Source organism: Hippocampus comes, unplaced genomic scaffold, assembly GCF_001891065.2.
Source record: "Hippocampus comes isolate QL1 unplaced genomic scaffold, H_comes_QL1_v1.1 scaffold174, whole genome shotgun sequence".
NCBI classification, from domain to species: Eukaryota; Metazoa; Chordata; class Actinopteri; order Syngnathiformes; family Syngnathidae; genus Hippocampus; species Hippocampus comes.
In genome coordinates this window covers 2,185,366-2,209,397 of record NW_017805983.1, presented here as the reverse complement: position 1 = coordinate 2,209,397, position 24,032 = coordinate 2,185,366, and the positions used below count along the sequence as shown (strand labels likewise).

The following is a 24,032-nucleotide window of genomic DNA, read 5'->3' as shown; positions in this document are numbered from 1 at the left end:
CGACACATAAATACGCACATTCGTGCTTGTGTGCTATGATGCACATTGTGCATTCCGACATTTTAACACACGCTTGCAGGGAGACACATTTGCCCGACACACTTGCAGTGGCACGTGCGGCACACACACACACACACACACACACACACACACACACACACACACACACACACACACACACACACACACACACACACACACACACAGAATGAAATTCCTCCCCCTTCAGTCAGAGCAAAACCTCAGCTAAAATTAAACCTCTGTGATCTAAAAATACCAGTCTTGCTTGCACGTGGACTGGATGGAGAAGATACAAATGCTGGGGAACACAGACGGAGAGGAAAGGACAGTGAAGGATGCAGGCAACGCATTCCTCCCTTGGTAGAAGCCAAGAGGAATGAATAGTTCCTTAACAGACATGCTGTTAAAGTGAATGAATTTCAGCGCCAGTGCAGCTGTTTGAATGGGAACTGTTCCTAAGCTGAAAAGCTCAGCAGCTCCTTAACTTTCTCAGTTATAGGGCTCTCTCTCGCTCTCTCTATCGATCTATATGATCTATGGTGCAAATTCTGCATGGCGCGTGGCACATTTCTTTGCAGAAGTGAGTTAGACCCGATGCTGCTAGCAGATGAGCTCTGGCCGGTCGATCTGCGAGAGGGGGGGCTCCGTCCTTGTGGGAGTGGTGACATCCGACTTCGATCATGGTCAATAAAAGTCTGTCCTTTCATTCCCTTTAAACATGGCATGCTAATAGCGCACTAGAGTCTTAACATGGCAAACACACATATGAGTTGTCAAGTGGGTACTCAGAGACCTACTCCACTTTGACCATTTGCGTACCTCCCCATAGTTGTGGGATGATTTTGAAAATATAATACAATGAGGGTTTGATGACCACTGTTCACTTATTTATGATGGAATTACATCATGTTAGACCAAGTATTGCACAAAGCGGAGTCGAGCAGTCCGCATGGGTGGAATTTTCTTTCTTTTGGTATTTTGCTAGACTTTGCACTGGTACAGTTGGGTGTAATGGGGCATTTGCATCTTTGGCCACCATTGTGGAATAGAATTTAGCCGAATCCCTGGCAATCGTTTAAGCATCCCTCATTTGCATTAGAATCAGAGCGGTCAAAGTGCAATACACCATTGCAGAAACAGAAATATACTCACTGAGGTCTGTGCATGACATTGACAGGTAAACTGCAAGATCTCTCCTGGCGGATGATGTGGCTGGCTGCGCATGTGATGTGGGCAATTTGAGACCACCTTGCACCCACGATCATCCGTGTGTGAAATATGGCCCCAGCTGTCTACCCTGCACCGGCCACTTATAGTTTGAACAGGCGTAAGGTTTTGACTTTTCACCAGCAAATTGTCACTCCGCCAGGCGGCTCTCCAAGACACTCCTTCTGCTGCGCTGGCCCACCCACTGTAGCTTGGAAGAGGCCGATCTGCCAGCATTTGCGCCTTGGTGCCAATGCATTGCCAACCAAAAGAGACTCCATAATGTTGTGTTCGCACAGACAGAACAACCAGCCTGATTCAACATTTTCTCCCGCCTCATCTTTCCAACTTCAGGCCAACTGCGAGAGCAACGGAGAACTCATGAAGAAGCTTCCCTCCATCAAGGAGGACGAAGAAGGGCCAAATTCCGAGGAGGAGCGCTCCCCACTCCCAAAGTTGCCTCCACTGGGCCGACTGGGCCGAGGACTGCGCTCGCCCCTGCGCTCCCCTCTGCGCTCACCCCTACTCCCGCCAAGACCATTTCGACCAGCGAGCAATCTTGCTCGGCCCTCCAGCCTGCAGATTCCTGTGGTGAGCTTCAGCTGCCTGCAGCCGGAGCTTAGCCCTCGGTATGAAACCAATCACTGATATCCAGGCAGGGTGCTGAGCATGTCTTCATTTCGTCTCAGTGGGATTCCACTCTTGTTGTCTTACAGCATGAATCAAAGCAAAGGTCAATTTACATCTTGGCTTGCCTTAAGATATTAACCGTCATTCAATGCGTTGCTTTTATTTGAGGGTAAAAATGGGATATACACAAGGCAACTTTTCACATGTAGCGGTTTGGCAGATAGTGAGCCTTTCTTCCAAAATCAGGCTTCAGAGGTTAGTTGTCAATTAAGTTTTACTGTCGAATTAAACATCAATGAGAATCGCACCTTGTATATTTAAAGCAACCACATAGACTTGCCTTAATAAAAAGTCTGTTGAGCTTAATTAGTGACCATATTTTGATCTCCATAAAAGAGGACACTCATCCCAGTCTCAAGATACAGAAATGATACTCAAAAGATATGAATGTATTCTGATCTAATTAAGTTATTTCGTGTAAATACTGCCCCTGGAAACTGTTTGCCTATTGAATGACGATACAAATTATGATTGCAACTGATTGGTCAAAGCAATAGATGGGTTAATAAATAGCTTTGTGTCATAGTACATAGCACAGTGTGAGCCGCCATCAGCATGTACATGTAAACTGTGCTAACTTTATACTAGGAAACTACTGTTTGTCCCCCGGACTAGACATTATTAGAAGTACCAAGAACTAAACGGAGTCTCAGAAGGGATCGAGCCTTTTCCGTTGCTGGTCCCTCTCTCTGGAATGACCTGCCACTGAACATTCGGCAAGCCCCCTCGCTGCCCATCTTTAAAACTCGCCTCAAAACACACTTCTTTGGCATTTGACTCAGCATGACTCAGACTTGATCTTAGTTTTGCTGTTTTTTTGCTTTCTACCGTCTTTGTTCCTGATTTATTGCTTTATTGTTGTCCATATGATAGTTGCTCCATGTACAGCACTTTGTATGCACCAATGGCTGTTTGATAGTGCTCTATAAATACATTTGAGTTGAGTTGAGTTGAGGTTGAATTTGTCTGGAATTAAATGGACTAATTTCCTGGCTAACTAGCAAGCTAACTGGCTGGCAAATTAGCGGGAAACCAAACCAAACCAGCAAGCCTTGACCGTTCGACAATATAAGATACTACTACTTCAAGATGTAACAAAATCTATACAATGTGAATTATACCCATAGTGTGCACAAAAACATTAATATACCTTGCCAAGAGGATTAAGTTCTCCCAGTGGTAATTTGGGCCCTCGCGGAACCTGAACTGGACTGGAGATTTAAGATGATTACATAGATCCATAAGTCAAGATGATGTCATGACATAAAATTTGTGTAACTTTCTAGGTTTATTTTTCCCCAAAGGCTTAATCCTTCACCCTCAGGGTTGGACAACAGAGGATCCACTTTTTGAGATGAATTGCGATATTTTATCATAGCTGTTTAGGCTTCTCGGATTGCTAATTTCTTTTTTTCACATTTGCTTCCATTCAGCTTTGTAGATGGCATTGAATCAGAAAATCAAAGCAGTCCGGACACAACATTTGATTTTACTGCAGCTAATTTGCAGCATTTTCTACCCAGCCACGATTCAGTAATAGGTAACAAAAGAAGCAACTCTTATTGTACACTCACTGTTGAAAGTGTCTGGGATTGTCTGTGATGTGCTTTTGTATGCACTTACCATCCACAGAGCAACGCGATGACGGCGACACAGTGCAGGCTATCGCTACGCTAAAACATGAGGTGAGACTGCTGCTTTTCATCTCGTTTTTTTCCCTGCAAGACATTTAGAGTGATATTTGCATGAAAAAAAAAGTTTACGAAAAATTTATGCGCAGAGTTAAGTAAATTTTACTTTCATTCATTATAAAAGAATGACTCAAGTAACAATTACGAGCAATTAGCTAAGGTTAATTAAATGTTACGTTCTCATCATTAGAATTAGAAAATGGAAACTTTAAAATACAAATTATTGACAACAACAATGTTAGTTAGCACACCAAAGCAATTAATGTGTTATTTTGAAAGCAATACGTTGTCTGTTGCTTTGGTCCTTTATCTGGTCACACAGAGCTGGACTTGTTTTTTTATACATAAGCTTGAGTTACTCAGTTACACCTTAAGCCTTCTATGTCCAGCTGTCTGTTTTTTACTTTAAGTTTTTGCATATAAAGACATTTACTTCACCACTTTAGTCTTCTATCTGCTTCTCGGTCCAAATTCCGCTCCTCGTGCGACAGATTTAACTTATACCTTTAAGTTTTACAAAGGACAACAGTTCTGCAAACTCATTTCTTTGTTGTGAAATGTATTAAAGCCAGTTCCCACATGAGCAATGCTTAAATATTTTGCTTTTTTTTGCCTTGACATTTTGAGTTCACACTCAATTTTTTTGAATAGATTTTTCCCAAGTAAATCACTGCAAATGTCATTGAGTGTGTGACATCTGGCCTAATTTGAACTCTGTTTTATTTCTATACATCTGCACCAGATGAAGGTTCTTTCTCGCCAGGTAACCACTGTGTGTCAAGAGCTTCAGGAAATGACCCGACTTCTCAAACCGCTTTTTCACAAGCCCTCCACCCTGCTGATCCCCAGCACGGTAACCCCGCCTCCCAGCGTCTCCTCGCACACTTGCTCCCCGGCGCCACCGCTTTTTACCCAGCATGCAGATGACCAACACCTTCAATGCGTCCTGATACCCGAGCCATCATCTCCCCTCCTTGACGTGGAGCAATCGGACAGTTGCAGGAGCGCACGTGCAGCAGAATTTGACCCACTTCATTGTTCCAATTCACGAATCGTCGCCTCTGGTAATCCCGCAGCTGGGTCTCCTTGTTCAGTTCCGCCATCGCTACACAGTTCTCCACATGAGCAAAAGCTAATGCAGCTTCCCTCCTGGTCCTCCTCCATCCCCTCCCTCTCATCCTCCTGCACACCTCTTCTGCTGGACTTAATAGGAACGAGTTTAGAGCCAGCGTGTTGCAGCTCATCCCAATATCAGCTCGACCCTTTCTGCCACTCTCATCCGCAGCCATCATTCTCCACATGCTCACCTCCTGAGCTCGATGTCCAGCAGGTCTCCGAGGCAGCCCAGACGCAGGAAGTCCTACTGAGCCTGCAGGGAGAGGCATCGCAGACAGAGCACGCCACCCAGCTTAGCTTTGTGGATGAGGGGTCATGAGTGCGAATGGTGGGCCGCAACTCAACGCTGGACTGAGAGTGGGAAAATGTATGACAAACCTGTCTGAGACTGGCATGTGATTTTATAACTCGAACAAATCAGCATTTTTTTAAACACATTAACACATTCCAACATAAGATAATGACATTCAAACATTGCCCCCTGAAAAAAAAAAATGGGGAAAAAAAATCTGTAAATTGTTGCTGATTATCTTCTATGATGTAAAATCAAACAAATATTGAAGGACAAAGTATTACAAAACAGTCAAATGTTCTGTCTTTAATTCATATGTTTATTGTTGTAAGCATTAAGGGGCCAAAAAAGATTTTATTCAGAACACTGGTCAATAATTTTAATCAGAGAAGACTTAACATATTTTGACGTTGATATAAAAATCATCTTTACTTTTTTTTTTTTTTTTTTTTTTTTTTTTTTTTTGCCCAGCAAGTTTTTGAGGTATTTTATTTTTTTCGTTTTTGTAGTTGGACCTATTTGACAGGGTTTGCACAATGGTAGATCCTGTTTCAGTGGCATAAGTGGTAATGAAGGTTTTACAGCTTTAAACAGGATGTGATGTACATGATGAAGTTCCTTTAATAATAATTTGAATGGTGTTGCCCAGAGTGCCAAACAGATTTTCATCGACAGCCACATCATTTTCCCTCTGAGGGACATAATGACTGTAAAAATCTTACAAATGTATAATCACCTCATTCTACTATATACACATTTTTGCCCACATTCCCCTGTAAATACATATATATTCTCGACAACAAATGAAGTGAAGTGAGCTGAGTCTCTGCAAATATACAGTGCTTGTGTGTCAAGTCTGCGCTTGAAAGTCCATCCATTATCTGAATTGCTTATCCTCACAGGGGTCGCGGGCATGCTGGAACCTATCCCAGCTGTCTTTGGGGCTATAGGCCGGGTACACCCTGAAATGGTTGCCAGGAAATAGCAAGGCACACATAGACAACCAACCATTCACACTCGCAATCACACCTTACCAATTTAGAGTGATCTGTTAACCTACCATACATGTTTTTGGAACCTGGGAGAAAACCGGAGTACCTGGAGAAAACCCAGGCAAGCACGGCGTGTACATGCAAACTCCACACCGGAAAGCTGGACACCGGATTCAAACCCACGGCCTCTGCATTGAGGTGGACGTGCTAACTAGTTGTCCAACGTAGTACCTCAACGCAATAATATATAACATTTAACAATATTCATCAGCGATTGCAACAAAAATTGAACGACTTTATAAGACATTAATAAAACGAGCATTTAAAAATATATATATTATGATTATTTAAAAATATAACTGACCGTCGATCAGTGCCACAAGTGACTTGAAAGCCTCTCACCCTCCCGCTTAACAAGAGGACCATCAAATTACTGCATCCTAAAGGAGCAAGCCTCCCCCTAATGGTGAATAAAGGGCATCACAAATACATAGGCCAGGTCGATGTGCTCAAGTTCAGGCTATTAAGTGTTTCATAATTGTTAAACGTGTTAAAGTACAACTCGTTGTTTAATTTACAGCACTTTATAATAACCTATAGCAGGGGTCGGGAACCCAAACTGTTGAAAGAGCCATATTGGACCACCCCCCACCTCCCCATAAAAAAAATAAATTAATTAATTAAAACAACAACAACAACAACAAATGTCTGGAGCCGCAAAAAAAGTCTTACGTAAGCCTTATAATGAAGGCAACACATGACGCTGTATGCATCTGCAATATATTAGCCTACGATCAAAATGAGTAAGTTGGCTCCAAATACATCATGAGCCTTCATGATTTAATGTTCCTTTTTCCCCTGCAGTGCATCCTGTAGAGCAGTGTTTTTCAAACCCTGTGCCAGTGTGCCGTGAGATATTGTCAGGTGTGCCATGGGAAATTATACAACATATATGCCTGTGCGGTCAATCGCCTGGAAGAGTAATCATGTAGTACTCTTCCATGCCGGTAGGGAGCAGCAGCAGCTAGGGAAATTGTCTTACGCTTCGAGACAAACGAAGTTTCCGACACGAGGCAATACAATGAAATGTATCTTCCATTTTGATTTACGTTTACTGGAGATGCAACGACACCAATGTTCCCTCAAAGCTGCGCAACTGCGCACTGGTCGCACACTCTCAGGCACAAGAAAACCTATCCAGCGCAGTGAACGCACTACAAATGAATTATATATACAGTATAACTTTTTTTCTGTAACAATTTGCTGTGTAATTCAGTGAGTGACAGGTGTCCACTCAATCACACGATACGATGCAATGACGCTATGCAGCCAATCACAGCATTGACAGCACTTGCGCCTGTTCTCCGCTCCATAACATTAACAGTGTGGCGGCGGATAAGTGACGCTAATGCTAATCCTTTATCATGTCGAAACGACCGGGCAGTGAACGTGATACGTTGACTCCTCAGACCAAAATAAGAATGAACTGCGGTTCTTTTAAGTTGGAATAGCTGTCGGAGTATGTGCAAATAGAAGAACAAGCAGTGAAACTGGGTGAGATAGTTTCTTTTTCGAGTGAGAAAGGTCTGCTCTGCAAAACATGCAGCAAAGTTTAAGATGTAAGCAAATTTTCCAATTGAAAAATACGGACTAAATGGAAGCTGGACTACCTCAAGCGACACATTCAGCAGAAAAGTCATTTGAATGATGTTGGAATTCTACAAAGACTCAAGATGGGAAAGGGGATTGGTACAATATTGCGGGAGAGCGCAAACGACTGGGAGAAAAAGAACCGGCTGTCACACAGAAAAAAATCCGACCCTCAGCAAACATTGCCTCCAAGATGCGCACACATCTTAACGACGTCACTGTTGTTTGCAAAAAACGAGCATTCTTAAACTGATCTAAATTAAAACGAATGCACCAAATATTGGATTGATGTTGATTTGATTCCTATTCAATGTGTTATAATATTGCGTTAATTTTCAATGTTAAAAAAACGCTTATAGTAACAATGTAACACTTAATTGTTAAAATAAGCTTTTTTTCACATTTTCAGGTAGTGGTGTGCCGCGGGATTTTTTTCAATGAAAGAAATGTCCCTTGGCTCGAAAAAGATGGAAAAACACTGCTGTAGAGCAGGGGTGCCCAACCTTTTTTGACCTAAGATCTACTTTTTGATCAAACAACCTCCTGCGATCGACCCGTTACCGCACACGCGTGCATAAACACACATTTACACGCGCATGCCATAGTGAGCAACAGCCACAGTGCCCCCTATGATGAGAAAAGTAAAATAAAGTAGACACAAGAGTTTGAGAAAATCACTGCCTACCTTCGTCGAGACCTGACGCGGAGGCATGTGGCGCATTTTTGCCGCGTGTTAACTATTGTAGCTCACGTGTACCGTTTAAAAATGCTTCCCTCGACACTTCCCATTCTTTGCCTCGCTGAATTGTACATGAAACGCCAGTTTTTTTTTTTAACATCCACCTGCCTGGCCTCCCACCATGCTAATAGAAACCTGTGTCGCAGGCTATGACGCAAATCTTTGTTGACAGAAATTTTTAAATTTAATATTTATTGTACACATTTTTGCAGCATTGGAAAACGTTAAGAATGTTTGTGTCATGTTTGTCCTCCCACGGAAACCATATTAAAACAAAAACTATGTTTCCCTCCCCCATCTTTTTCCATTTTCAAACATTTTTGAAAAAGCTCCAAGGAGCCACTAGGCCACTAGGACGGCATGCGGCTCTCGAGCCGACCCCCGCCCACAAGCTGTGCTCGGGTTCAGGCTACTTCTGTCGATAATAAAAAAGAACGATATTCATTGCTAATAAAGCACTTTAAGCTTTGAGTATGTCACAATGCTTTCTTCTCCTTCCTTACGGACCACCAAGTGACCCCAGGGCCCAAAGGCTGTATGACATGTTAAATAATGCCAATTTGATGAAAGAATTTTGTTTTTTCTTCATATAAAAAATACATGTCATTCTATGCATTTGAGGGTTTGGGGGAGCCAAACCTTCACATTTCTTTAGCCCACGTAGTTTTGCCGCGACATCGTTCGGAGTGTCGCTTATTATACAGATCTGAAAGGTGGCAACCTTATGCATATGGTACATAATGTACTATTTAACTTCTATTTCACATGTACAGTATGTGTCAGTAAGTAATGGAAGCAATAAAAGTAAAGTAAATAGTAAAGTAAAGCTATAAAAGTAAACCACTAACAAGCCAAACTACTGAATGCCAAAAGGAAAGGAGAAAAAAGGGTAAATTCCTCCGTCATCGAATTAAATCATTGTTTTCAGCAGCACGCCCTCAAGTGGTCTTTTGGCGTCATAGCTACGCACCAGTACATATTTCTAGGAGCACGTGCTTCTATCTGGTGGACACATACTGTCATTGCAGCGTGGAACAAGCTGTAGTGGGCCTTCTCAAGCATGAGCCTTCACATTCGAACTCGTAGTGCATTTATTGCATCATAAAGCAGACAAGAAAAAGACCGTGTAGTGCAAACATACTCCACGAAATACCTGAGGAGGTATCTTGATAGTCTCAGCCGTGTATCAGGGCAATGCTACACTTGTATTGCAGACAGAAAACCTCCTTGAAGTGTGCTTTAGATTGTTTTCAATATTTTTCTTTTGAGGGTGCGTAAGTTGATTGGTGGTGACAGAGAAGAAGAACACACATCATATTGCTTAGCTAGCATGCTTTCTGTATACGTCTAATGGGCCATTGCGCCCTCCTGCCCTGAATGCAGTTTCAGTGGTACCTTGAAGGTGGAACTCCTCAAAAGTTAGGCGGTGGAGGCCCAATTTTGTTGAGAAAGTCGACCAAATTGGAAAGGTTGTGGTCCAACTCAGAGGTACCACTGTATTCTAAAATGAAAATCATGCTTTCTGTGGTGCTATCAGTTTGTGTGCGTCCCCTCAGTATTTTGTGCATTTGTATAATCATCCTAATCACAACACTTTATCATTCTAATAATACTGTATGTCCATCTCAAACATATAATCTGTACAATGAAGTGTTGATAATGCACACGTCTGAGAGGTCACGTCATCCTGCCAAGCCCTTCTGATGAAACCGCAATACAATAATGTCATGCACATTACATTATTTACAATAATAACCAACTGATGGGTGGTTCATGATAGGAGGCTAAATCAAGGAAGAAAAACTAACATTGTAGATATGTTTACACTGTAAATATGTATTTTAAGTCATCAAGATGACTAAGTTAAGCATTATCTTAATTCATGTCGGTGTATTTTCTACTTTATAGATACATACAACTATTTTTCCCAGAAGTGGATGAAAATCTGTATTGTTGGAAGGGTGCCAGAACAGGTTGTCAATCGTTGAAAGCTGACCATTCCATTTTTGATTGGTAATTCCGGATGCAATGTTGGGGTCTCAGTTATAATAAATGAAAATATGTCATTTATTGATATGACTGATTTGCTTAAAAACACTAAGTAAAAATACATTTTGGTATTAATGTGTTTGGATTTTTGTTGTCTGACCTTGGTAGAAGCATGAATGATGCCATTAAAGATCCATTTAAGTAAATGGGACATTTGGCAGTTGTACATCCATAAAAAGTGACTCTACTGCTGTCAAGGAGGTTTGTTTCCCTTGCGAGTGTGTGCTTGACATGCATGGCTATGTGCAGAAAGCTATGCGATCGGCTACAACGTACATTTAGTGTAGAAAATAAACTACAAAAAAGGCTACATTGCATCAGAAGGAAATCAAGAAACTGGGGAAAATTCAAGATTTTGATCCCGTGGTGTTGTCGAAACCTCGAAACAATTTGTGCTATTTTCAGGAAGCATTTGGTTCAACTGGAATGTCAGCCCACGCTAGCTATACGGTAGAGACGGAAGACGGCGAGTTAGTGAGGAACCCCAGGAACCTTCCACCTGTGTTTGTCGTCGTTAAGCCCACTACACACGTCGATGAGCGAAAAATGCTTGCGCCTGTTACTGTTCTTTGCGCCTGTCATACTCAAAATAGTACTAGTCGTAGTAGCAGTAGTAGTAGTAGCAGTACCCTGGTGTATGCATTGTAATAGTACCGTATTAGTTACAGTAGTAACAGAAATAGGACTAGAGTAGTATAGTTGTAATGGCGCTACTTATAGTACTGAGTAGTATTAGTCATTTACATAATTAGGTAGTAGTAGTAGTAGTAGTAGTAGTAGTAGTAGTAGTAGTAGTCCAATTAGTACCGTATTATTTACCGTATTAGAGCTACTCTCCATTCCTAAAAATTGGTGCGTTGTGTCAAGGAGGGCTACTACTACTACAACTACAAGTTGGAATATTAGTAGAAACAGCAAAATTGAACGATTTTGCTATTTCTAGTAATACTAATCTTAGTACTACCGTAGTACTACTAAGATTATTATCTAGATTCTAGAACAAATATGGATTAATACTACTAGTAGTAGCCAGAATCAGTAGGTACTCAATGTAATAGTACTGCAGTCAGCAGTAGTAGTAGTAGTCACAGTAGTAAGTCATCTTGGTAGTACTACTAAGTAGCAGTGGGCAGTAATAGTATTAGTTGTTGGTAGTAGTAGTCATAGTAGTAGTACTAGTAGTAGGAGTACTAAGAGTAATAGTTATAATATTACTCTGTGCCATTAGTAGAAGTTATTACTTGGAACAGTGATAGCCATAAAGATAGCAGTAATAGTAATTACTGGATGTAACAGTAGTTGCAGTAGTTACTAAGACTAAAGCTATTACTACTAACAGGAATAGGATTATCAGTAGTCACAGTCATATATACTACTCATAAAAGTCCTGCTAAGTAGTATTAGTAGTAGAAGTAGTAGTAGCAGTAGGAGTAGTATCCTCGTACTGGTAGTTAGCATTACAATGGTAATAGTAGTTAGTAGCAGTAATAGTACTAAGTGCTTGTAGTAGAAGAGGTAGGAGTAAAATAATAGCACTACTAGTAGTAGTGAGGAGTAACAGTAGATGTTAATAGTTGTACTATTAATAGTAACATTACTTCTAGTAGTAGTAGCCTACTCGTAATCAATACTACTAGTAGTTGTTAGTTGTAATGGTGATAGTAGTAGCAATGGTAGTGGTGGTGGTAGTAGTTGTATTATGTGGTAGTACTTTGTGGTAGGGGTAATAAGAGTAGTAAGAGTTTTGCATGAGAAATGGGTAGTTAATTTGAAAACATTCCTGTCGATCCACACTTGTGTAGTGGGCTTCATTCTGACAGACAGACAGACAGGCAGAAGGACAGGCGGTCAAACCCTAACCAATGTCGAACAGGCTCACACAGAGCAACCGCCCGTGTGTGTGTCTGTGTGTAGCAGAAGGTGTACAGAAGGCGACCCTGAGTTGTCACGTGGCGTTGGAAGCAAGTAGCTCTCTCCGAGGGGGCAGCGGTGAGCGGTGCATGATCTCCATGTTTCACTCCAAAGCACAGACGTATATATGTGTCCGTGCCCCAAAGCTCCATCTCGTCTCGCTTCCTCTCGCTTCAGCTGCTCGTTCGTCCCCGTTCTCACTGAGGGTGGAGAGATGCAGCTGCTGCTGCTGCCCCATGGTGGCGCTCTAGGCCGCTCCTGTTCCGCAGGAGGAGAGTACATTGCAACGTCAGTGAGTTTTGACCTTCAATTGTTGCAACCAAAGTGAGAGGAAGACTCACCACAAGTGGTCACTCTATTAACTCTTGAGTCTCAGAGAACTAGAAAGTAAACATCAGCATTAATAATAAAGCTAAGGTGGCGCAGCACAGGTTGAGGGCAACAATGTGAATAGTAGTGGTAGTTATTACTACTACTGCTACTACTAATACTATTACTGCTGCTATTATTAATAAAAATAATAATATTCCTAGGCAAGGCAAGGTAAGGCAGTGTTTTCTAGCACATTTCCTGAACAAGACAACTCAATGTGTTTCACACCAGCAAAGACACTAGTTGTGTTCGACTGGTTGTATTAAGAACATTTGTACTAGTAGGTAAGTGGTGGTCGAAATAACAGTGATAATTGTAATAGGCTGATATTCCGGCCACAAGATACGGTGGGTCGAAAGGGAGTAAAAAGAACTACTGCAGTTTGAGTGGCCCATGCTACATCGCTAACATGAGCGCTATGTTGATGTTTTTGCTGTCCTACCTGTTGACTGGAGTTAGCAGAAGGAGGGGTGATCACGCTTTGGTCCTGGGCTGGGTTGACGGGGGCAGAACAAGGAAGATGGGTGGCACGCCAGTAAATATCCAGATACTCAGCCAGGTGTTCACACGCATCCTCAAGCTGGTTCTCATCCAGGATCACATCAAACATCTCCTGGTGGTGGGACAAAGATAGCATCAACAAATCTACAAATCTATCCATCCACATGTACTCTATCTATCTATCTATCTATCTATCTATCTATCTATCTATCTATCTATCTATCTATCTATCTATCTAACCTCTGTGATGTGAAAATTGGACAAGAAGTTTTGAGAAATTCAATTCTCAACCGAGAAATGTACCAAAGCACAGGGAAAAACTGCAAAACATATTAATCAAAATCTTTATTTTTACATTTTGGCCAAAATGATTCTTATTCTTTCTAAATAGTACACAATGTTTGAAATGTTTAATTGGAAATTCGCTGGATCTTTGAAATGGTTGTTTTTAGTAAACACCACAAGTTGCTGAGAAATGGATGGTGGGCCACAAATGGCCGAGGGGCCGTAGTTTGGACTGGCCTGTCAAGCCAAACCCACTTTCTTTCTCTCCGAAGAAAGAGAGTGGATTGGAAAGCCTGCCCGCAACCGTGCAATAAAATTTATTTATTTCCTGTGACGTTTGTGAGCAACATCAAGCTTCGACAGTGGAAGTCCATCCTCATTGAAAATTGCTTGCGGGAGATAAAATAATTTGTGAAAATCAATCAGCATGAAATCAGTTTTGAATAACCAGAAACACATAAAGTCATTAAAAGCCCAGCAACGGACGGGACTGGAAGCTTTTCCTTCAACAGAAGGGGTGTTTTACTTTTCTGACGTTATATCTGCTCTTCACTGACTGGTTCATTTCGCTGTCTGCTTGCTCATATTTTTCCGGCCTCAGAAATGCGCTTGATTCGACTGTGACCAGACTCAATTGCTGGTGCAGCGACGAGTCTGGATTACCAGGCTAAGTTTGGACAACCCTGAGCTAGAAGGTACAAGTTCAGCCGATAAATACATAAATTCACTTGAACTTAAATGGTCTGTAGGCCGGTTTGAGGGCTGAAGTGTATGTTGCTCTATGGAAAGTCAAGTGTAATATGGAGAAAGAAAGGGAAGTGACATACAGGCGGACATTGAGCAAGCTTGTCCCCTGCCATCATCTGGACGTTCAGATGTTTGCTCTGTGACTTCCCTCGAGATTTGATCAGCCTCTGCAGAACCTGAGAGTCCAGCCCACACAAAGACATTCATACAAGGAGTTACAAACTACAACCCCCCCCCCCCCGCCCCCCCAAAACTCAACTACATTTTCATTTACATGGTAGATGTGACTTTCAAATTTATTGTATCCAACGAGGTATCAGTGTACATTGGTTAGAGTGAGACTTTAAACAATAACATGTTTTTCTAAGCATGTCAAAGCCAAAAGGTAAGCAGAGCTGCAGTGTTAGCACAGATTAGCACTTTCTTGAACGTTGAGCTACAGTGCCACGGTGGAGTTGAGTAATGATTTGTGTTTGGCAGTGTTCCGCTGCATTTTCCAATTTTTATTTTACTCTTTGTAATGCTTCAAAAGGATCCGCGTATTCTTGACTGAACCCGTTCTTGATTGGAGGTCGGGTGAGTAGTGTCTTATTTGCATGAGACAAAACAGCCCCAACCGACTCGAATGGTTTCAAGCAGCGTTTCAAGTGGATTCGAAGTAAGCTGTAATTTTTCATCTTTTGTGGATTTTGACCCAAGAATGTCAGAGGGCTTTCATTAAGACCCCTGGGAACTGATTTAAACTAAGGGGAAAAAAAACTCATTGTGTCATTGAAACCCGCCTTGTTTTTGTTAGTGTTTTTAGACAAAAGGCAGAGTATTTAATCCCTCCTCACTGAAGATCAATAGCATTATTGTGAATGCTCTCATACACAACACCGTGTAATTTTTTTATCTTTAGTGTCGCAGAGACTAACTGAAAGTGGAGGTGTATGAGGTGGGTTTGTGCTCTACTTTGGGCGAGGACACTTTGACGTAGACGACGATGGGGGCCAGAGAAGTTTTGAGAAGCTGCGACGGGTGATTGATGGTGTCTGCATCCAGGACGACCAGCTGCAGAGACTTGGCAAGCTCAAAGATCCTCTCGATCTCACTCTGGACCTCAGCTGAGAGCAGCATGGAGAGAAGCGTCGTATGAACACGAGGAGACGGATAGTAACGACAATATCACTCACCCAGGCTGGAGCGTGTGTTGGATCGCTCCATAATGGCCTTCTTGTTGAGCACCGAGCGCTTGGCCAGCGACAGATCAGCAGTCACCCGTGTAATGGAGATCCTACAGGACAACGCATCTCATCGCAATGATTGTGGTTCATGAAGGCACAGCCCTGCGCACTTTAGGCACTACAAATAAACAATTTAGTATCCAACAACACATCTGTACACACCTGCTGTCGAACCTGTGCTTCAGAAAGTCAAACAATGCTTTCTGCATCATGTCCGTCACCTACAAGCACATAAAGATGAATTAAGGTCATCTGGCTTCCATTTTTTATTTCTCACATTATACTAGAGGTGGGTAGAGTAACCAACATTAATGCTTAAGTAAGAGTACTGCTACTTAAGAATAATAATGACTCCAATAAAAGTGGAAAGGAGGCCTCCAAATAGTTATTTTAGTACGAATGCGTAAGCATTCGATGAAAGAGCTACTAGTACGGAGTAACTTGTGAGAAATTGTTTTTTGTTTTTGGGTTTTTTTTTTTTGTTTTTTTTAATAGTGCATTCGACAAATGGTCGGTTTAAAATAATGCAAATACATTTAAAAAATATTAATTTATTGAGAGCCAGTAACGCAATGGATAAGACAAAAATATTGTGCATTTTTTCCCAGCTAAAAAATAATTTATCATCTCATAATATACAATAATCATTCCCAAAGGTGTACATTATGACATAAATCGACAGGCATCGCTTGTGCAACTGTTAAATGCAGTCATTCAGCATTCAATACTCTTTCTCATGTCTTCAGCAAAAATTAGGATAACACTTCCAGTTTATATTTTGTGTGCCACTTATCCTCATTCCACTGATTGTATTACAATCGCTTTCTTTGTTGCTATAATTATTTGTTTTCTGTTAAACCATTTTGGCAGGGGGAGGAATGTGAGCTGTTTGGTATCATAACTGCGACGTGATGAGTCAAGTGACAAGCATTTGGCAGCTAGCCAAGTGGGGGGGGGGCGAGCATATGAAGCTAATGGAGCAGTCTGGTTCTTCACTCAGTGCATCTTATTTTAAGTAACTTCCAGGGGATGTTCTTCTTCTTTTCCAGAACCTGCTGTCCTTTCAGAAATGTGAAAAAAGTCAAAAGAAAAAGAAAAACAATCACACAGAGTTAAACTTTTGGTGCTGACTGAAGTGAGGTTGAGTAAGTTGTGCTTATTTAACATTTGGAGGAAATGGAGAGAAATTAATATTGATGACGACAAAGACACATGTGGTGTGTATGCTTGTATATGTCTGAAAGAAAGAAATGCTGCCTCTTTTTTTATTTTTATTTTTTGCAAAGTTCTTCAACAAGAATGGCTGGAGGCGTGGCTTTGCTTGGCCACAATTCAAGAGAGAGAGTAAGAGGAAAGAAAGGTGCACAAAAGAAATGATAAGCAATAAAAACAACGATAAGACACACATATGCAATTATGTAATGGTTGACACAATGAAGAAAAAAAACACATGGCTACAGTTTGTTCTCTGACACGCATCCCATTTTTATCATATGGATTCATTTAAAGATGGATTACTGTACTGTAGTCCCTTCAGGTGCTTCCCCTCACATCACATCCTGTTATTTACACTCTTTTTGCAGAGTACAGTAAAAGGAATCATAAAGACTCCCACCCCCAGACCCCAAATCACTATGTCACAGGTTTTATTTTTTTCTGTATCTTTATTGTATACAAGCTGATCAAACTTTTGCAAAGGTGTAGTAACACATTATCTCACAACTTTCCAGGCAGCACTTGAGTTCCACTGGGAGGGTTGCAACATAATTAAGACCAACAAGAAGAGGCAGAGAAGGTCGCCCTTTAAGTTGCTGTAACAGTTGTTCCCACAGCAAATGCCTGTTGTTATTGTTGTATGCTTTGTTGATATATGTGTTGTTGCTCCATGCGTGTTCAAGTGGATTCTTGTTCCATGAAATTATTGTAATTGGATGTTTTGGTTGCTTTCCTCATTAGTCAACACAGATCTTAAACAACACCACTAAAGTCAACAACAACAACAACAAAAACACTCAACCTTTTAAAATAACGCTTAAATACATTTAATAGCACAAAATTTAATATCAATTTTCAGTGATTCAAGTATTGCTTTCTGGGAGTTCATACAAGACTGCAATTGCCTCACCTCGTAGCCTTTCAGCGAAGGCCCCACCAGCACCACGGGCCGCATGGAGGGAACGACATCATACGGGGGGACAAGTTCTGTCTACACCAGGCAAAAATCGACAGAGAAATGATGAACACAAACACATTATGCCGAATGGTATTGTCTGATTGGTATTAACGATGCACAGACAGAGCCACAGAAGATACTTTTTGTTAGAAAACACACCTGTTTCTGCTTCTGTTTGGCTTTCAGAACAAAGGGATCAAACATCAGACAAGTAGAAGAAATCGCATGAGTTAATTCATCATTAGTATGCTTCAGAAAAACATTAGCAAAGCATGCTACTGTGGGAAAGGACACACTAACACTGGAACACATTCTGGGGTCATCGCACTCATGCCTTAACTTTCACATCCAGTTAACATACAGGATGTTAAGAGGATGGTACAGCTCTTGTTTGGGAGACTAGCAGTCCCTGAAGAGGAGCAACTCGGCAGCTGGACTCTTGCAGCTCTACATACCTGCAGATGGCGGCGTTGATCTCCAGCCTCCAGATGACGCATTGCCTCCTTTCCTGCAGAGGGACAAAATGCAAAGTGTCATCGTGGGCAAATTCCCCTCAGGTGGCAATTTGGAGAAAAGCACAAAGCAAAGCCGTGATACAAGAGGTAGGCGTGCCAACAAGGAAAGCTTCATTAAAAGGTGTCGTGGAAATGTGGCTTTGGGGCAATGACAGCAGGCGCATGACGTAGAATGCACAAACTGTGTTCTCCCCCCCACCCCCGTGCCAAAAGTCTTGGAACAGTGTGTGCAATTCCTTTATTTTGGCTGGAGAAAAAAAACCATTTGGATGATACAAGCAATCAACATGGTGTCTCTGTCTACAGCAGCAGATGTGTTGTTGAATGTAAATATCAGTTGCATCGAGGATGATATATTGCAGGCAACAGGCAGTGTACCTCCAATATCATCACTTTTCAGGATATCCCTATAATCGCATTTTTGTTCAACCATACATGACATCGTCAAAGAGAGCACGCCATTTTCAACAGTTCACATTGTCAAAAATGGTAAAAATAACACCCACGTGGACAGACCAATAGTATAGATTGGTGAAAAAAATATGACATTTACCAGAATGTGACCTCTGAGGTTTCGGCCTAATGCCAGCAGTAAGTGTTGACCATTATGTGCTACCATTAGCATTAAGCTAGCAGGCTTTGTAGTTATTTTAAATTTATAACATATAATTAACTGAGGCGGCCCGGTGGTCCAGTGGTGAGCACGTCGACCTCACAGTGCAGAGGTACCGGGTTCAATTCCAGCTCCGGCCTCCCTGTGTGGAGTTTGCATGTTCTCCCCAGGCCTGCGTGGGTTTTCTCTGGGTACTCTGGTTTCCTCCCAATTTCCAAAAACATGCATGGCAGGCTGATTGATCACTCTAAATTGTCCCTAGGTGTGAGTATGAGCGTGGATGGTTGTTCGTCTGTGTGTGCCCTGCGATTGGCTGGCAACCAGGGCACTGCTCCCCCCCCCCCCCCCCTGCCTGGAGATTGCTGAGATAGACTCCAGCACCCCCTGCGACCCTTGTGAGGATAAGCGGATTGGAAAATGGATGGATGGATGGATGGATATTTATCTTAGTTTTACATTTAGTTTAGCAGTAAACTTCATCTCGGTGCATGAAACAGCTTGAAGCAAGAATTATTCCCTATTCGCTCAAGTGACGGTTACTGTGAAATAATTTGAGTTGAGTTCACTGCCACCACAGAGTGCTCGTATCTTAAGCTTGCGCTCGCAAGTGGAATGCCCTGGAAGAAGAAATAAAGCACCAAGTAACAGACACTCAAGGGCTAGATCAAGGAAAACTGCAGTTCTGATGTCAAACCCAAACATGTTCATCATACGTATGATTTGTGATTATGTTTCACAAAATAAAAAGGTTCAATAGGCAAAACTTCTGCTGCTATACAAACATAATGACACAAAATGTAATTATCGCGGCACCCAGAATTCACTTCAGATATTGCCAGTCTTACAGCAAGCGCACGGTAGCAAATTTCCGACAACTTCGCAAAAGAGATAACGTCAAACTACAGCATTCCCACACTTAGACTCCATTTCAGAACCAGTCCACTTTTGATTGCAGTGTAAACGCTTGTGTGACCGCAGACCTGGCTGCTGCTTTCTGCTCCTGTTTGATCCTGATGTTTTCCAGTTTGACGGGGCTGGGGATGAACGTGATGTCTGCGCCCTCCTTCACCAGCCGACCGATCCACCAATCATTATTGTATTTCTGCAGGACAAACAAAAAGCATAAGCTGCCTTGGGTGTCCTCTACGTCAAAAAGTGGCAGAGATGGGAATGACATAAAGATGGCCTCTAACCTCTTTTATGTGCAGAAAGTCTTTGGTTTCAAAATTAATGGCTGCGCCTTGGACCGGACAATCTTCATCCAGAGCGCCACAATAACTAACATTGGTTTTCACTGCAAAGGCCACTGCTTTCGACTTTCACATGACAAAAAAAAAAAAAAAAAAAAGAGTAGAAAATATCAAACAAGCGTCATCAATAATAAGGACAAGCACTGTGATCTCACCTTGGCTCTCTCCAGCTGCAGCTGAGCCTGGCGCTCGGCTTCACGCCGAGACGCCTCCTGGTCGTCCTCCAGGGACAGGTCGGAATCCGAGGGTCGACTAGTGTAGGAATCGGCTGAACCCTAAAGGAAAGAATGGCTGCTTTCAATGAAGTTAGAAAAGGGCTGGATTTACATTCAAGTTCCAAGTACCCAAAGAGTGCCGAAAGGTTATGTGCTAACATTGACTGCTATTTGGAATTGTTCATACCCCCCCCTCCCCCCCCGCCGCCCCACAACCTTGTTTCAGACCCAGTTCCGACTGAAGAACAACAGTTACAACGCATGATGCTGTCACCACCATGCTTCACTGTAGGCATAGGGTTATTCCATGATGAGGAATGTTGTGTACTTTGCGTCAAACCAAATTATGACCAAAAATTTCAACCTTGGTTTCATTGCATCGCAACAAAAATAGAGCAAACGTGGGGAAAGACTAAACAAACATCAATCATTCCTTTTCCAAGTATTTTTATTCCGACTTTTTTTTTTCTACACAGTAGATGCAGGCGTGCCAAATATTAGGGCAGCAACATCTGACTTTAACATATTTCTGCTGACCGCTGCCTGAAATAAAAAAATACATGAAAATGAATGAAATGAAACGAATGAATTTGGCACAAGCTCAAGTGAACACAATGACGTGCAAGACTGCTTGGAGACTGTGACCAACTGACATTTAACATATGGGATTCCCAGCGAGGTGCCCATTCAAAGCCAAGCAGTCATTGGAAGGAACGTAAGAGTGCCAAGAATTGCTAAAGGTGCCGTAAAAGTGAATGAAGTGGAATCGCCAACACTGTACACCAATTGAGGATGCTTTCAAAAAAGCAGGGGCATACTTCCGGGTGGCAGAACGTGAGGGACTATTGCTGACCTCAACTGAAACCATAACAAAAACATTTTGTGTTTAGGGTTGTGCAGCCAGGTTGCAAAAGCTCTCGCTTTTTCTCCATTTTCTTGCAAAAAAATATTGAACCTGTCGGTAAGGAGAATAAACAAAGTGGATGTCGCAAATGGTTGTACAAAGAAGGTACCAAGACTACCCCATGACGGGGTAGCCACTACCAAGCCCAACATCCATCATTGGATTTGAAGAATTATGAAGAGTGTGAAGTTTGAAATGAGTCAAGTTTCAGCCTTGATGAGTAGACAAAAGCGTTCAATCCATTTCTTGGCCAATCTGTAACAACCGCAACAAGATATGCCATTCAAGTCTGGCCAATGAGTCTTCTTGTTCAATCCAATGATTGAGCCAATTCTATATTCTTGTCAGATCAGAAACCTGGACACAAACCGTAGAACAATAGCAGTGGGACTCATAATACCTTTATCCACAGTGTCAAAGGTCAGAGCAACCTCCATCTTGGCTCCAAAATGGTTCGCTCCACCCAATCCCTCTCACCTCTTCCCGACTGGGCTCTGAGCGCAGCAGGACGCAGCTTCACAGTGATATAAAGTCATGATATAAGTACCTGTCTTTAACCAGTAGATATGGAATATTTCTGAACTTTGACCACTCTGTTCCGATACCCTATTTTCATTATCATTCCTGTTATTATGTAGGAGTGAGCTGACGTTTTTTTTTTTTTTTTTTTCCCCTTTTACGTTGTGATGTTTCTGCTTCATTGACTACAGTAAAAGTGACAAATGCCGGGGGTTGAAAAAAAACAGGTTGACTTTTCACAAAGGTTGCAAATAGTCACATATTCACAATGGTGCTCCCGAAAGACACATCTTAGTTGGCAGGTTTATCTTAGATCAGTTGAACTATTATAAATAGATACTGAAGTGATGACTAAAATATGTTTGTCTGATGTTTACAGCGTACTCACTCCTAATATATGGTTTAAAGTCTACTCATTCATCAACAAAAGTCATTTTCTAAATAGGAGGAAATAATAGAAATAATCTGACCTTGAGTCATGTTTCAGCCATCATTTAACTGTTTTGAATAAGATTTCTTCTAAATTTGACACATCACAATTGGAGTGTTGTGAACAACCCTGTCAAATTTGACTGATTAAAAAAAGCCAAGTATATAAAATGAGGCTTTAAATTCCCTGCCTTCAAATGCTCTGGTTATGTCCACTTTTATGTGTGAAACTGCATTAAAAATAACGATATATCTCCACAATTCAGTACTGCATCATTCTCAACCTTATTCGTTTTCAGCAATTATCCTGAAATATGTATAGTGAATTCAGAAACAAATCTCCAATTTCACCAATAGATGTTTACTGTCATACTCAAGTCCAAGATCACTTGTAAACCACATGTAGGAGTGAGCTGACGTTTTTTTTTTTTTTTTTTTACCCTAATTAAGACACATTTCAGGTGGTCAGAAAGAGCACCACTTTACGATGTTTAAATGAGAATGAGAGCAGCTCAATACTGTGGCACACATGCAGGTTAATATTTTAAAATGAAAGTCAAGGTGCTATTAACAAGCTGGATGACGAGTAACGTAACTCCTTTTAGGGCAAAGAAAGTAGAACAGTTAGAAATTGAGGATATTATTTGCGCATTAGTTAGTATTCAAAGTATTCCTAAAAGTGAGTTTCTAGTCATGTGCTTAACCTGTCGTGCATTGCATTTCATATAAAAGTTCAAAAAAATAAGTCCCACGGTCCATTTTCAGTATTTTTCGGACTCACTATAGGGGCTGGTTTACTGCAGAAAAAAAATGCATACTGTTAATATCTCTGAACAAGTGTTGATGAATCAAAATGAGTTAATTGTCTTCCTCCAGAAATTAGCAGGGTTCATATGTTTCATAAATCCAATCCAGTCTTCATTTGCTGGCGGCTCAACATTTAAATAACCTCAAAGATAGCTTCAAAGCCGTCTACATCACACAGCATCTTACTTTCCACTGACACTTCACACGTTCAAACTACGGCAGTGGGAAAGAAGACTGAAATGATCATTGTAGCCATTGAGCCTGTTTTCTCAATCGCTCTGCCTTGGTCAAATAACATGGAAGGAGTTTATATAGTAGTGGTGCCATCGGAAAATCGCGGAACTTTATGGCGAATTGCTCTAAATATAGAAGCGGCAGGGGACGAGGGATTCGTGACCAAGAGTCTGCCTGCAGAGCGATGAAACAAAGACGGGCGCATCACAACGTACCTTGTTTAAGATTAGTCCTGTAGCGCTGGAGTCAGACATGATTGCCCCCCACCTCCCCGATGGTTGCGGGGTGGGGGGAGATGGAGGGAGGCACCATCAGTCTAAGTGCTTCACAGCTGCCATTGCTGCTGCTTTGCCTACAGTCATTTCCTCTACAACAGCGATGCAGCGACTGTAAGGCTGCTCTGTGTACAGCTCAGCATCAGCTCCACCCCGATCGAAAAATCTCAAGTATCTGCCTTTGCAGCATCACACGTTGCTACTATGAGTAGCAGCCAATCCCTCATTCAGAACGGTCCGGTTTTACTTCGAAGAATAAAGGGGTCGTATTTTGATGTGCAGCAGCACACTGGGTGAGTGGTTAACACATTTAGATGTCAGAATTTTAAGTTTGGGAATTCAAATCCAGGCTCCTGTGTGGAGTTTGCATGTTTTCCCTGTGCTTGCGTGTTTTTTTTTTCCACATTGGAAAACATGCAGTTTTGCTCCACTGAAGACTTGAAATTGCCCAAAGGTGACGTGAATGGTTGTTTGTCTACACGTGCAACCAACACATCACAAAATACAATCACCAGCTCCCTAACCCCCACATCAATGTCTATTGGAGCAGTCACTTTTATGCCGCTTTATCATAAACCAACATGGATCTTCTTCTTCTTCTCCTTTCGGC

At 41.8% G+C, this 24,032-nt stretch overlaps 2 protein-coding genes across 2 annotated transcripts in view; one reads left to right on the top strand and one right to left on the bottom strand.

Moving 5' to 3' along the window:
* LOC109528244 (potassium voltage-gated channel subfamily H member 8-like) overlaps positions 1 to 5,299 on the top strand; it is a 20,896-nt gene extending 15,597 nt beyond the window's left edge. The window contains exons 12-15 of the mRNA XM_019890614.1: positions 1,582 to 1,856; positions 3,351 to 3,457; positions 3,550 to 3,602; positions 4,351 to 5,299. Coding sequence (XP_019746173.1) covers positions 1,582 to 1,856; positions 3,351 to 3,457; positions 3,550 to 3,602; positions 4,351 to 5,043 — 1,128 coding nt within the window. The 3' untranslated portion in view covers positions 5,044 to 5,299. The remainder of the gene's footprint in view (positions 1 to 1,581; positions 1,857 to 3,350; positions 3,458 to 3,549; positions 3,603 to 4,350) is intronic.
* A 4,173-nt stretch (positions 5,300 to 9,472) lies between these two features.
* LOC109528742 (voltage-dependent L-type calcium channel subunit beta-4-like) lies at positions 9,473 to 23,583 on the bottom strand. Its single transcript, XM_019891700.1, has 14 exons — positions 23,363 to 23,583; positions 20,195 to 20,314; positions 19,983 to 20,105; positions 19,770 to 19,891; positions 18,117 to 18,169; positions 17,821 to 17,840; positions 17,614 to 17,694; positions 15,651 to 15,709; positions 15,438 to 15,538; positions 15,217 to 15,368; positions 14,343 to 14,438; positions 13,172 to 13,342; positions 12,699 to 12,737; positions 9,473 to 12,615 (listed from the first exon to the last, which is right to left on the bottom strand). Exons 1-13 carry the CDS (start codon positions 23,399 to 23,401, stop codon positions 12,708 to 12,710), a joined length of 1,167 nt encoding a protein of 388 aa, XP_019747259.1. The 5' UTR covers positions 23,402 to 23,583; the 3' UTR covers positions 9,473 to 12,615; positions 12,699 to 12,707.
* Positions 23,584 to 24,032: the final 449 nt, after the last annotated feature.

Bases quoted from the DNA above. Each gene is read 5' to 3' on its own strand.
- LOC109528742 (XM_019891700.1), bottom strand. From the start codon at position 23,401: ATGTCTGACTCCAGCGCTACAGGACTAATCTTAAACAAG. The intron at 20,315-23,362 runs GTACGTTGTGAT...TCTTTCCTTTAG, and splicing joins CAGGACTAATCTTAAACAAG to GGTTCAGCCGATTCCTACAC. The intron at 15,539-15,650 runs GTGTGTACAGAT...GTTGTCCTGTAG, and splicing joins AAGCACAGGTTCGACAGCAG to GATCTCCATTACACGGGTGA.